Source organism: Saccostrea cucullata, unplaced genomic scaffold (genome assembly GCF_032062105.1).
Source record: "Saccostrea cucullata isolate Sc308-1 unplaced genomic scaffold, CSIRO_AGI_Scuc_v1 ctg541, whole genome shotgun sequence".
In the NCBI taxonomy this organism is placed as follows: domain Eukaryota; kingdom Metazoa; phylum Mollusca; class Bivalvia; order Ostreida; family Ostreidae; genus Saccostrea; species Saccostrea cuccullata.
Genome location: NW_026925038.1, coordinates 112,274 through 127,944, shown reverse-complemented (window position 1 = coordinate 127,944; position 15,671 = coordinate 112,274). Strand labels below are relative to the sequence as shown.

General features: G+C 32.0%; 1 protein-coding gene across 1 annotated transcript in view; it reads right to left on the bottom strand.

Annotated features, from left to right (window-relative positions):
* The window catches only part of LOC134267865 (uncharacterized), a 40,786-nt gene that overhangs the window by 9,134 nt on the left and 15,981 nt on the right, over positions 1–15,671 (bottom strand). Inside the window, exons 9-13 of the mRNA XM_062750073.1 lie at positions 15,048–15,254; positions 2,475–2,546; positions 1,290–1,392; positions 537–604; positions 247–316 (exon numbers count right to left, since the gene is read on the bottom strand). Of these exons, the coding sequence (XP_062606057.1) occupies positions 247–316; positions 537–604; positions 1,290–1,392; positions 2,475–2,546; positions 15,048–15,254 (520 nt within the window). The remainder of the gene's footprint in view (positions 1–246; positions 317–536; positions 605–1,289; positions 1,393–2,474; positions 2,547–15,047; positions 15,255–15,671) is intronic.

Genomic DNA, 15,671 nt, shown 5'->3' with positions numbered 1-15,671 from the left:
ATCTGTGCAATCTGTTTACTGTGAACCCCGACCTTTGATTTTATGCTACTACTGGTATTTTCCTTTATTTTTTTTTTTACACTGTTCTATTTGAAAACCTGTCTGCTCCGATACAAAGTTGCTCTGTGATGCATGTTGGATTAAACAATTTTCACTGTATATATTTCATCATTATTTTCATGCCTACTGTGGGCATGTGTCATGTTGCTAACAGAATTATCAACACCAAACTTCCTGATGACTTACCTCAATCAAGTCGTACAACATTGGACCACCCTGAAGTTCTGTGGCTAAGGTCATCAAGGAAGACTTCAACCTAGAGCACAATGGGGGAAAACCTAGACTTCATTGTCAAATATATATCAATTAAGATGTCTAATTCATTAAGAGAGAATATATCTCCTTTAAAGGAAATCAATTTTGTTTTTTACTACCAAGTAAATCATTTTGGAAGATTTTTTTATATTTTAACTTGATTATATCATTTGCAATATGACTTTACATGACCTTCAAAGCAACATGTGCAACCTACTGACCTATTGACCTCTTCCTCTCCGACCCCACGAGGATTCTTGATCTCAATTTTGGGAATCTCATGAGGATACTGTTAATCAGAAAATAAACAGCTGTTAGAAACTCAGACACACAGAACTGAAAAGTGTGACATTTATATCTTAAACAAAAGGGATGGTTTTGAATTTCAATATTAATATATAAAGAATCAATATAAGGTATTAAAAAAAATATACAGGTTAGACACAAACTAATATACTCTTATTGGCACAAAGAGTGAAAAACAGTCTCTATCATATACCCTGCCCCTGCTGTATTTTTCAGATTATTTAGGAGAAAATTGACTCACATATAACTTCAATGGTACATTTTTTTTAGCTAAAATCTGTTGTCCATTCCAGATTTGTATTCTATGAGAAATTTGCCATTGGCCCACATATAACTTCAATGGTACATCAGACACATCAGACACAGAGTTTTGAACCAAAATATGACTCTCAAAAATCCAATCTTTTGAAAGTATATATACAATGCGCAATATTGAGTTTTTCTTTTTTTATTACATAATCTTGACAGCAGAGTTGTAAAAGCAACACAAAATTCACACATGTACAATGCAATGATTTTTTTTTTTTGTGGAAAATATCCCACCCTATACGACTTGTCTGCAACATTATGGTAATATAAACAACTGATTGTAAACTTACCCTATAAGTTGGTTGTAACACTATAGTGTGATACAGACATATTTCTGACTGTAAACTAACGAAACTTACCCTTTGAGTTGGTTGTAACACAAGTGTGATACAGACATATTTCTTTTCCACTTCATCTCCTGTGGAAGGATGCAACTGAAGGCTGATTATTTCTGGCCAGCCACTAAAAAAAAATTAATCATCTGATTACAATAAACACCAATACTTTAGAAAAAAATAGTAAATTTTGTATTTTTGCAAATAAATCCAAAATTTACAAAATAATAACACTTTACATGCATTTTTTTATCAAATTATAAGTAATTAGTGTGAGTTTATTAAACAACACCTTGGCAAAGAGGAAATTCAGAATTTGCGCATTGATCCAAATTCCAAACAAATTTTTATCTGCAGTTACCTGTGGTCCCATGACCCTTAGCGAAATGCATTTTGCTGCAAACTACATTCTACTGGTAAGAAGAAGAACCGAGAATAAATAATAAAAACTTGCCTTGATTTTAATTCAGAGTCTAAACACTTTTAATATAAAGCAGATAAACAGTAAATTAAATGATTTTGATAAAAATTTGCACCAATCAGACTTAAATTTGGTAAGGCCTAAAAAAAATTATGCTTGTTTCCTAGCTGTGACCCGATTGACCCAAATTACACCCAGGTGTTTTTCTGCCAATCTGCATTTGATCATGAATCAGCCAATTCCATACATTAAAAAAAATTAACTGTAGCTTAAATTGAGAGTTCGTTTTCTGCCACTAGGCAGCAATGTTCAGTGTCCACTGTGAAAACAACACATGGTTAACTCAGTACAGGGATGTTTGGCACCTTTATTCATAAGCTCCTCCAAAAAATTCTAACCTACCTGCCCTTGATTTTCTTTAGGAATGTTACATACATACAATGTCGTGTGACATCAGGCTCTGGGGCCATAAAACTTAGAGGAGCTTAATTTTGATCTCAGTTTCACTTTTATCAATGGATTTAATAGTAGAAAAGTGAGATTGAGATCAAAAGTGAGCTCATCTAAGTTTTATGGCTCCAGGGCCAGATCTTTACAAAGCAAACTGATCAAAATTAAAACTTAATAAGTATCTGCGCTTGTTCTAACGGTCGCACCATTAACATAGTAAATAAATTCATACGGACAAATTTCCTCTTTTGTCCATTCATCTTCATCAGTGAAAAACTAAACATAAAGAATGTACCTTTGGTAATTCAAATTGCTAAAATGAGTTTCTGTTTTATTACCTATCAGTCGTTTTCAAACTCAGCTCCTCGATATATATAGACTTCAGAATTTCTAGTTCCTCAATAATGCCACTGTCAAAGTAAAATAGTAATCAATATACCATAATGAAAAAATGAAACATCCACAAAATAAATATAATTTCTACCAATCTAATGATAAGGTACTGATAGCACTTAGCAGCTTTACAGTAAGTCTGTGTAACGCAGCTGGTAACGGTTTTATAACATGTTGATTCACTAACATTACATGACATTTATGTGTTTTAAAATAGGATTTTCGAAGTCTTAAAGGTTTTAAACAATTATCCTTAAGTTCATATATTGTTACTTATGATTTCATCACTAAATAAATCAGTCTGTGGTTAATATCAAAACGTATAAACTATCATGCCTGTCTACATCCACATCGTCAGCCATTTTTTTTAACGGTCTGCATTTCGATCCCGACCTATTGAGATTTAATCATCTAAAAAAATAAATACATAAGGCCACCATTAAAAGAATGTTTGCTTGCCCTTTTCCGACTCAGGGTAAAATTATTGGGTCGGAAGGTAGGTGAGAAAATCTTTTGTTCCAGATAATTTCAAAATATTTGTTGACGGAATAAGCTAGAGTAATAAAAATGAAAAAAATATATATCGTGTCCAGGAATTAAAAACAAAAAGTTTTGAGTCGAGCCATTTTTAGTCAGTCGGTCGGAAGAGCGCAACCAAACAATATTTAAAAGATGGACTAGTTATGAATGGCTTGTATCTCAGTGTATTGTGTCTCCGAACATAAAAGTTATTTAGGACATACGCAAGGTATATGTACAGAGACTCCACAGTTTACCTATCTCACTGATAATTTTATATAAAAATTTCTGAATATAAACTCATAATACCAAAGAAATATTCTTACACAAAAAGTCAGCATACATTACCAGAAGTTATATACAGATATAACGCCCTTCGGGCGTTATAGAATTTGATCACGTGACCGACTTCATATCATATCCCAATGAAACTCTAAAAATGATATCCTCATGATAAATAAAATAATAAAAATCGTTCTTTTTTTTTAAAATTAACATTATCTTTTTCTTTATTTTAAATCTTTAAAAAATTCATATAGTTCCTCAGCAGGTGTATATACATTTTTTCCTTTTTTTTTTTTTTTTTTTTTTTTTTTTTTTTTTTGGCCCAGAGTTTATTATTTTCCAGTATCATTTCGGATTTGTGGATTTTATTTTTTTCAATTTTTCTTTTGTTTGATTTTTATGGTTGTTTACATACATGTTCAACAATTTTATATATTTTTAACCGCAGTAAACCAAAAGCTCAAAGACCAGTATTTACAGAAATGGTATAGTGATATGAATAATTCCATGAAAGGTATTACATATAGAATTTTTAAAACAAAGTTTGAATGTGAAAAATACTTAACTATTTTACCAAGAAAATTTAGAAATATCTTCTCAAAATTCAGAACAAGTAACCATCGTCTTCCAATAGAGATGGGTAGATGGAATAATATTGAAAGAAATGAAAGAGTGTGCAATTTATGTAATAATAATCAGATAGGAGACGAATTTCATTATTTGCTGGAATGTAATTGCATTATATAGTACCCGAAAAGATTTTTTGTTGCAGAAATACAATGTACATCCAAATATAATAAAATTCTGTAATTTGATGACAAGTACAGATCCAGCATTTTTACGAAAATTGTGTATATTTATCACAAAAAATTTTGACACTGTCTGTCCTCCTGTAATTTCTGCTCGGCCATAATTATTGTAAATATGTATATATGTACCTCTTGTACCATGCAGGCACGTAGCAACGGGGGGGGGGGGGGGGGGGACCCCACTTCCCCCCCTCCCCAACATTACCTTTACCTTTGAAAATGTCCATTGAAAGGTTGGATGGCCCCCCACTTCTTACCACAGTATAGTGATATCAAGGAAATGTACTATTGTATGCAAAGAAATTGGAAGTGAAAGGACGTTGGCTACTAACCCCCCCCCCCCCCCCCCCGCCCCAACGAAATAGGATTTGTGGAATTTTTTTTTTGCTTCTCAACTTTTACAGGTAACCATAGGTAAGTAAAAAACATTTCTCTGGTTCCCCCCCCTTTCAAAAACGATGCTACGTGCCTGTCATGTATATGGTTTTTTTGAGAGAATAAATGAATGATCTACCCTGAATTAATCTCGGGTTTTATATTACATACCATCTTCGCTATAACTAAGGGTTTCCGATCCGAAATCTACTCTATATCACAGAGACTCAGTAGATTTCGGATCGGAAACGCTCGGCTAGCGAAGATGACTTAACACACAATTAAACTAATCAACTACATTGAGGCTATATCTTTAGACTAGTTTGCTTGCCCACTCCCGACTGAGAGTAAAACACATTATTGGGTCGGTTATAGGTGAGAAATTCTTTTTCCCAGAAAATTTAAACTTTATAAGAGGAATAAAAAGAAAAACAAGAGGCCCATGGGCCTATGATATCGCTCACCCGAGTAACTTTTTCCATACTGTTCTTTAGCATCCCTCTTGTAATACCGATTGTGATCCCACCCTCCCCTCTTTGGGGTACCTGAACCTGGAGAACTGTTTACTTTATACAAATGAATGCATGTACATTTGTACATGTATCTCTGTTTGAAAGCTAAAAAAAAAAGCAATAGGCCTCGGAACCGTGGGAGTGGAGGAGGCTTAAACATTCGAGCGTATTGCTCAAGTTTGAGAGTGTCCATCAATTGATGCATCATCCATGCAAGATTGATTCAAAAATGCCTTAATGATCACACCCTATTACCGGCAACTGCGACAACCGATGCAACTGTGACAACAGACGGCAAAGTAATCAATCGCTATGACAGAGACCTCATTGATATCATAATTTTGACTATTTATAACATTCATTTACTTTCTTTTTGTGGTTTACCGTTTTGGTCTAACCTTAAACTATTTTTCTGTTAAATATAAAACTTTGAATCCTTATTGAAACAAAATAAGAACAAAATAAAGCTAAATTTCAATCGCTGTGCAGGAAAAATTGGACAAATTGAGCTTATATGATAAAAACTGCTATTCTTCGCTCACATTTTTTTTTGGATATAATAAATTTAGACTTTTTGAGGCATAACTTCAAAATATGGATAATTTTTGTTGCTTAATAAAAGCGCCACAAGCGTTTAATTTTGTTTGGTGAAATCATTTTGGCTATCGTGTACAACAGACGAGGCAAACAATGACAGCAGATTTAAAACGAAATACGTCAATCAGAAACAGTGGATACAAAGTTGAATAAAGTATAAATTTGCTGTATCCTGGTAAGCATCAAATCTCCTCAAGACATATTTTGGCTGTTAATATTGGTCATATGTATGGTACTTGCTATCACGGGTATTTATGGACATGTATCCCTCCCCCACGAGATTTTAAAAAAAAAATCATCGTAAAGATCTTTTTTTTTTTTATTTTCCTATTATACACATGATGAATAAGTGTAATAAATATAATTTGTGGAAAAAATGTCCATTAAACCCTGGGGTTTTATATCGGAGGGGGTGGGGTGTTCCTGTCCACAAGTACCTGTGGTTGTATACGACAGCAACTGAATCAAACTATTATTCGATAATCTACACAAAATATTTTGTGCACCTTTGGGGAGAATTTCTCCACTTTCTAGCATTGGTCAATCATTTATCTTTCACTCCCTTATTCTAGGCACATTATTTAACTAATTTGTATGTTTTATCCATCTCCCAAACCCTTTATACTCGTCTCTTTAAGTGATAAACTCGCTTGATTAAAATTATTTGTTAGGTTGTTGAAAATTCACTTCAAGCAAGTTTATTGCCTGTAGAGACAACTATAAATGGTTGGGAGGTGAATAAAATATACATTTTGGCTACGAATATTTCAAGTATTGGGTAGTGAAAGGTAGTTGATTGACCAATGCTTGAAAGTGGAGAAATTTTCCCCAAAAGTGCGCAAAAAATATTGCGCCATAAATTGTACCTTTTTTGCATTACGGGATCTGTAGCGTTATGGTCAAAGACAAATATATAAAACCATAACGCTACAGATCTGCAGCTATTTTGATCGCAACATCGCAGCTAGCGACAATAATCTGCAAGAACACTCTTACTGTGTACAATTTTATGCTGAAGTCTGCATCAAACGTAACAGCTTCGTAAGGAATGCCCCTTTTAGCAATTTTATTAAAAAACCAAGTTAACTACTTAAAACTTTTACATAATGATTAATATTTTTATTATTTTTGAATACTTTACTTGTAGGTACTTTAGTGTGCTCCTTGATATTTCACAGTTCCAAATATCCATTCTTCGTTCCCTATCGTTTGAAAGCAAAATTACGAACATTCACCAATGGACCGTCTTATTTAAACATGTTGATTATCGAATAATAGTTTGATTCAGTTGCTGTCATATACAACCTTAGGTATAAAACCCCAGGGTTTAATGGACATTTTTTCCACAAATTATATTTATTACACTTATTCATCATGTGTATAATAGGAAAATAAAAAAAAATAGATCTTTACGATGATTTTTTTTTTAAATCTCGTGGGGGAGGGATACATGTCCATAAATACCTGTGATAGCAAGTACCATACATATGACCAATATTAACAGCCAAAATATGTCTTGAGGAGATTTGATGCTTACCAGGATACAGCAAATTTATACTTTATTCAACTTTGTATCCACTGTTTCTGATTGACGTATTTCGTTTTAAATCTGCTGTCATTGTTTGCCTCGTCTGTTGTACACGATAGCCAAAATGATTTCACCAAACAAAATTAAACGCTTGTGGCGCTTTTATCAAGCAACAAAAATTATCCATATTTTGAAGTTAAGCCTCAAAAAGTCTAAATTTATTATATCCAAAAAGAAATGTGAGCGAAGAATAGCAGTTTTTATCATATAAGCTCAATTTGTCCAATTTTTCCTGCACAGCGATTGAAATTTAGCTTTATTTTGTTCTTATTTTGTTTCAATAAGGATTCAAAGTTTTATATTTAACAGAAAAATAGTTTAAGGTTAGACCAAAACGGTAAACCACAAAAAGAAAGTAAATGAGTGTTATAAATAGTCAAAATTATGATATCAATGAGGTCTCTCTCATAGCGATTGATTACTTTGCCGTCTGTTGTCACAGTTGCATCGGTTGTCGCAGTTGCCGGTAATAGGGTGTGATGACGTTTTTGTTAAAATAAATGGTTCTATATGCATCTATTGTATATCAAAATATTTCTTATGAAAAACCAAGTCAAATTGATTTAATTTTTATTGATGAAACTTAATATTTTTGTAAAAATCGGGGTCTTTGAAGATCGCAGATTGTGCACACGGACCAGTCTGACGTTACGCTAACTTCATTATAACGTAAACATTAATTTTGGATTTGACTTAACACATGTTCATGGACACACACTACATTTCTTTTTTAAGGCGCAACGCACTTCGAAGTTCTAGCAATAATCTTTAAGCATATTTTATAATTTATTTAATTTCTAAAATTCAAAACAATGCACAAAAATTTCCGAACGTCATCTAAATAAACAATTTGTATACACAAACTGCACAGCCCAGTCCGACGCTGCGCTAGATAAAAACAACGTCATGAATAGAAATCTCCATGTTCAGTATAGGCCTACATGTGTTTTTAAATTCTTGTAGTGTCTTCGAATTTGTACACACCGTTGAAAAATCGTATATACCAATCTTAAATCGATACACTAAATATAGCTCAATCATTTTGAGTTGTTTTAACAAATATTTTCCTCTTACATCGTTTCAACCGTATTAAAACTTGTTTTTTTTTTTTATCGGACGCTGCCCCGTGCGGACGGCCGACGTCGCTTTTTTTGTCGAGTTTTGACACATATTTGTTAAGGTTTTCTTTCAGTATTTTCGCTGTCTATATAGTAAGCGATACTTAAGATATCGTAAAATGATTAGAGCCTCTTTATTTTTGTTACATAATTTTTTTTTATTAATTTTTGACTTTTTTTACATAGGAAATAATCACTTCAATCCGAACACTTTATATCAGAGTTTATATCATTTTAACTTGTCCGTGCACAGTATCTGCGACCTTTAAAGACCCCGATTTTTACAATAATATTACGTTTCACCAATAAAAATTAAATCATTCTGACTTTTTTCATAAGAAATATTTTGATATACAACAGATTTATACAGAACCATTTATTAGGCCTTTCAACTGCCGCTAGGGGTCGGTGTTATGAACGATAACTCACTGCTGAAACTTCTTTAGAGCAGGCTCGGGGTATCTAACTGTTTACACGCAAGGCAGTTTTTGTTTTTAGCATTTCCCAAGTAATTCTTTGCTCTCAGTAGAATCCAGTGGTTTTAAAATTTAGCACCAATGTTACGCTTATTTACTGTATAGTTGCGGACACTGGTTTACTGCATATAATTAAAATTTTTAATTAAAATAAAAAGTGAAATCTACCCTCCTTCTCAGTTCTAACCTAATTAAATTTTTATACTCGGTTATTCCTCTTCGTGGTTAGTAACACAAATAAGATGATCAATTGTTGCATTTACTTGTAAAAATATATATACTCACCGTCAATAGAAACGCAACACCCTAATTTTAGGGTGAAAATTATATACAGGTTATAACTATGTACCAAAAAAATTAGGACATCTTTTACTTTGCCAAATCAGTTGTTTAACGGTTGAATAAATTTCTTTCCATTACCGGAAGTTGCTTTTTAGCCCTCTAAACAGAATTCAAAATTTTCCATTTTTAATAAATTTTTAACAATATTTTGGGTTTCCAAGGTTTTGAAACTGTTAGTCATAATGATTGTACTAAAAGGCCGTGAAAAAATCCTTCTTTCTTTACCGGATGTGATGCCTATATTTCCTCAAAATGACTGATAGCAAGAAGGGGGGATGTTTTAAGAGTTATGTGTTACCTTCTAAAGTTTAATAATAACATTAAAAATGAATATATTTAGGTAAAAGGTAAATTTACAAAAAAATGATGCTCCATTTAAACATTTAATGTTATTTGTAGACCTTAGAAAGAAACAAATACCCGTTAAATCTTAAAACATCCCCCCTTCCGACCATTTAATGAAAACGTACTAGTCCGCCATATACAACAAAATAATGCAGCCCGATTTCTACCATGCATTAAGTTTATTAATGTCTTAATCTGACCGAAATTAATATTCTTGGGCATTTTTAAATACACGTTTTTCAGATATTGCGGTCGAATTTTCTCTAACCTGGCGTAGTGTAGCAACTTTTTGACTTCCGGTCAAGAAACTGCCATTTATGCTAATGAAACACATGAGTCTGATGAGTCGTTATATAGTGTACATTTGCATCTGCAGCTCTTTTTTCCTTTATTTTGAGAATTTCCAGCATTAGCAATGAAAATCCCTCATTTTGAGGAAATATAGGCATCACATCCGTTGAAGAAAGAAGGATTTTTTCCCGGCCTTTAAGAACAATACTTATGATTAGCAGTTTCAAAACCTTGGTAACCCAAAATATTGTTAAAATTTTATTAAAAATGGAAAATTTTGAATTCTGTTAAGAGGGCTAAAAAGCAACTTCCGGTAATGGAAAGAAATTCATTCAACCGTTAAATAACTGATTTAGCAAAGTAAAAGATGTCCTAACTTTTTTGGTACATAGTTATAACCGGTATATAATTTTCACCCTAAAATTAGGGTGTTGCGTTTCCATTGACGGTGAGTATATGTTTACACGGGAAGCGAAAAAGCGCGAACACAAAAAACATGACATTAAATTTTCTTCTTCATAATAATCGTCAAAGAGAGTTAAAACTATTGAATATAGTCTGTTCCCCATTCATTTGACCCTGTTATTTCAGGTAGAGTGAAGGCATTCTCTTTCTCTTGGTCAAAACTTTTTGTGTACAAATCAATGTAAGGAACCCTTTTGTGTATATAACAATACCAATGCTGAAGCAGCCTATATGTCATTCCTATAAACGATAACTCATAAATCGGCACTAAGTTGATTATTTTTCACACCTGAGTTACCTGTCGTTAAACACAACATCGGAAAAGTCAATTATAAATGATTAAACCTTTTAATGGTGTAATTAAAAGTATGCATAAGTTAGGTTAAAAAGGTTAAAAAAAGATAATAACTTATGGTTTATTCCCCGAATGGCTACTCGGAAAAAACAACAAGTAATTATCACACTCAATTAAGGGGCCCTCTAAGGGGTACAGGTAGACTTACCTGTATGAATAATCTACTAGAATTCACATAAAATAAAATGGATTTTTAATCCATTTTTTTTTTATTTGAGCACTAGTATGAATAAATATTTTGTATACTTTTTCTTTTAAATAAATAATTTTACAAGCACAAAACACATCAAAAACTATAAATTATCTTGAAGTTCTATTGTTTAGCAGCACTGATTTTCACATTATATATTAAACTGCACTGTTTCACTTTCATATCACACATATTTACATTATTTACAATTTATTTAGTCCATCTCCATATGTTTCATCACAACTAAAGGACCATATATTAAGGGATATATATATACTGAGCTGTAACTTGTGTTGTTCTTGTATTTACAGCTTCGACTGCATCATTAGGCAAGTTCAGCACATCATTTTCTTTGACACTTATTACGATAGTTTTGCTTATTAAAAAATTCAAAGTGAACTGATATCAATTATCAGATGCTTCATCAATTAGCTTATATTAACTTAGGAATTCCTTAAAAATTAAAGTGATCTGTTTTTATATTCAATCGTCTATATTTATTTTAAAAATTGAAATATAAACTTCTGTATGATGATTTAAAAAATGTTTTAATAATTAAAAAAATGATAAATAGATGAATTAAATTAGAGAAAACTTTATAGAAACACTTTATTTATCATACATAAATATCTTTATTTTTTTTTAAAGAAAAAAATCATTTGTGTTAATTTATTTAAAAGAGTTTGAAAATGTAGCACAAAAAGGGGATAATAATTTGTAAATTCTCAATCAATACTATTGAATAGTTTGGAAAAAATAAAATTAAAGGTACAATAAAAATTTTATTTTTTTCTTAAATCTTAATTTTATCTATCTATATTTATTTATCTATATTTTATTCAGTATATTTCGGAAAATAAAAAAAAAAACCTCTTAATTAAAATAAAATGGAATGAATATATCTGATTTATAAAATATTGCCTATCCAGGTAAACACAGGTAAGTCTACCTGTTCCCCTTAGAGGGCCCCTTAATTGAGTGTGATAATTACTAGTTGTTTTTTCCGAGTAGCCATTGGGGAACACACCTTTCATGTACCTATAAATCTATCTATACAATGTTTTTTACCATATGTGCAACTTGAAAAATTAGTTAAAAGGCCTACATTTATTTTCACAAAAACGTTATTGTCCACGAACTTTTTGGACAACCCTCGTATGTCTCATCCAGCATCCAAAACAAGTCCATTAATTGGTTTACATCCTTAGATGTATCATCCATGCAAGTTTGGTCAAAATAGGGCTCAAAGTTGCTTGGAAATAAGACGTACTGCACCAAAAACTTTAACAGGGTCTGTTCGCTCATACAAAAACAAGAACTCAGTAAGTCAGATCCAACATCCGAAGCAAGCCAGGTAGTATGCATCCTTAGATGTATTAACATCCAAGCAAGTTTGGTAAACATATAAGGCTTAAAGTTACTTGCTAATCAGACCTACACCAAAAACATTAGTATAACTTGCACATGCACTTCATGAATCACTGACAAAATCTCATACAAAATCTCGTATGGATAAATAAAACAGGAATTATTAAAGACAATGATTGGCTTTAAGTTTAAAAGAATAGCAAATAAAACGTTTATAAATATGCAATTTTAATGCTAACACATTTGGTTTGAACATATTTTGTCGTCTAAATAATACTAGTATACAAATGACTAACACATTTATACAAAAACTGAGCAATTCTCTTGTTGGGTACATATTTCCCTCTGTGGAATACTTGGTATAAATCATACAAAAGACTTTTACTACATATTTTACGTTAAAGGTACATTCATGTTCATTTGTAGGGTTACTCTCAAATAAATTCTGTATAAATTCACAATTGACAAACACGATAGATGAATAACTCTATTTGACAATGCCATTAAATCTAGAGCTTGCGTAGCGTGTAAGGACACATTATCGAAAAACAAAACAGTATTTAATGTATATCACAACTTCTCTGTAGTTTAATATTCAAAACATGTCTTTGATATATTGAAATGAGACATTTGTTGGTTATTGTCACCAATTCCATTTAAATTTCTTTGTCTTTTTTTTTATCTTCGGAATGCTCTTTAAGTAAAGTTCTCAGTTAAGGCTGGATTTTCAGTAAGGCGTGGCATTCTCGACCTTACATATTAATTAGCTTCTGAAATTTACACAGCTTTCCTTTACTGACGAAATATACAAAGGACAGAAATTCGGCCAAAACTAGTGTAGCAAATAGCTAATTATTAAGGTATACCTTTACTCAGATGACTAAAAATTCTACCGATAAGAACGGAAAACCATCTATTGCACATTGTACACCTATAATTCTTGTGTTAAATTTTAATTTCAAATAACTAGGTCAATGACCTACTTTTCATGCTAGTGGCCCCTGAGTATTTCTCTGGAAATATGTCGATTTTTCACACTATGACCAATTTTTTCTTCACTCACAAAATATCACAAGCAACAAAACTCTTTAAATATTGAAATATTATTGCAATGAAACAGTGTTGCTTCATATAAAGAAACAATTCGAGTTTGGGCCATAAACTTAAATATTATTACAGTCCGAATTTCCTCTGTCATATTTATATTTTTTTCCCCATTTTTAATCGAATATTTAAAAAATCTGACTGATAAGAACTCTAAATTATTTACAGCCTCAGATTACCTTTGTTGTCGTAATTCTCATGGTATAAACATTATATGGGGTCAATGATCAAATTATTGAGATATGTTGCCTGAAATAGTTTTTGTTCATATTTCTGAAATTCTTTATTTAATAGCATTTAATTATTTGAAATAATTTATTAGCTTTAAGACATATAAAATTTGCAAAATGATGTCTGAAAAAACATACAACCTTTACACTTTGATAAATATTGCAAGAAATAAAAGATTTTGACAAAAATAAGAAATTAAAAATTTAGTCCGAATTTCCTCTGCACTATCATACATTGACTTTTGTTCCTGTATATTTTCTTCAAATAATAAAATATGAAATTTTAAAATTGATATTGTGTTAAAACTTAGTAATTTTATCCATTTAAAACAATTTTTGATTTAATATATTATACTTTATGAAATGTCCTTTCTGTTTTCTGAAACCTGAGTAAACGTCATCCTTAAGCCCGGTTTACACGCTCTGCTTTTGCAGCTGCTTTGAAGCAGAGCTGCAAAAGAAGAGCGTGTAAACAGGGGTTTTGCACTGCAGGCATGCAAGCAGACAGAATAGAAATTGCCCTATTTCAGTCTGCAAAGCAGACGTAACTGACCATTCTGATATGAAACTATATGGCTTTAAAGTGATAGCAGGCAAGGTAAGCAGCTGGTGTAAACTCTCTGTCTGCTTTGCAGAGTAAAATGCAGACCCAAAATGCAGCTGCAAAAGCAGAACGTGTAAACTGGGCTTTACAAGTTCTCGCACGGCACAGAGGTGGGGCTGAAGTCGTCTCATAGTTGTCAACAACAATTTAAAGTTCCTGATGTTATCATTTTTTTAACCAATGAGAATCTATTCGCAATTTGACCTACGCTAATTACGAGAATGCCACGCCTTACTGAAAGTCCAAGCTTTGCTGAGAATGTTACTAAAGTTTCCCGAATCGTTTAGGTACCGCATAGCTGCAGAACAAAAGCGATATCGTTTTACAAATGTCTGACCATAAGGCCAGACTAAAATAAGACCATAACTCTACAGTCCTGGAACTAGGTATTGCAAAGCTGACATATAATTTCACATTTATAATAAGGAAATTGGAATATATAATTTATATAATATTCATTCAAAACATATGATTAATAGGAACTATATAACTATATAAAAAGATATTCATTCAAGACATATGATTAATAGGAACTTTATAAATGTATAAAAAAGTATATAAAAACAACAAAAAAACTATATATAGAGATGTTATAAAATACCTGAACACACTCATAAACCCCTCGGTATTTATATACTCAAGGTGAAGTCACGTGTTGTTTTTTTTTTATTTTGATTTTTAATAAACATTGATTTTAATCTCAAAGATGGTTTAAGTAATATCTACTTAATTCAATTCAAATGCAAAAGATAAATTACTAGTAATACCCCATGCCCCCAAAAAAGCCCAGTTTAACCATCATCTGAATCATCCTTTAATTTCAGTAGACCTTTGGAGACATAGTTTTTTTGCCCAGATAAAAAGTTGTGTCGAAAATATGTTTCCTAGTGACAATACAATTAGATACTGGAAAGAAAGATGGAAATCAAATTCAGTATAAAAAACTGGGTAAAAGTCAGTTGCCAGTGGGCGGATCCAGAGACGGGACAGGGAGTGGCAAAGTTTGATTGGCCCGCACATAGTGACGTCACATTCCCGCCAGATGCTGCATATGTGTATCGTGTGTATTCATCAGGTTCAGCTATGAACCAATTTACGCCCACCAACCGAAGGGAATTGTCTGACACAAAGTTGGATATATCGAATAAAAATCTGAAAGAAATATATTGAGGTTAATATACTGAAAGGAAAAAAGAAACGCATGAGAACATAATATGCAAAAATATTTTGACTATGTTTCCGAAAATTATGAAAATTGGTCAAAAGTATATTTTGGTTACTCTGCACTAAAACTACTCAACCATGAAATGTATGGCGTAACGTAGTGAAAATGATAAAAAACCAAAAACACGTGCATTTTGATGATGACAATTTTGTGATCAAATTTTGTAGTGCCAAACGATGCATTAGAGTTATAGACATCTTTTTTGCATATTTGAAGTCAGTTTAAATTTCTTGCAATTATGGTATGGCTGACGGAATTTACATTGGGACTAGTAATTGAATTTCGTAAGTAAATAAAAAGGCAACACCATGTTGCTGTGCAGTTTGTTTTTAATTTTTCATCAA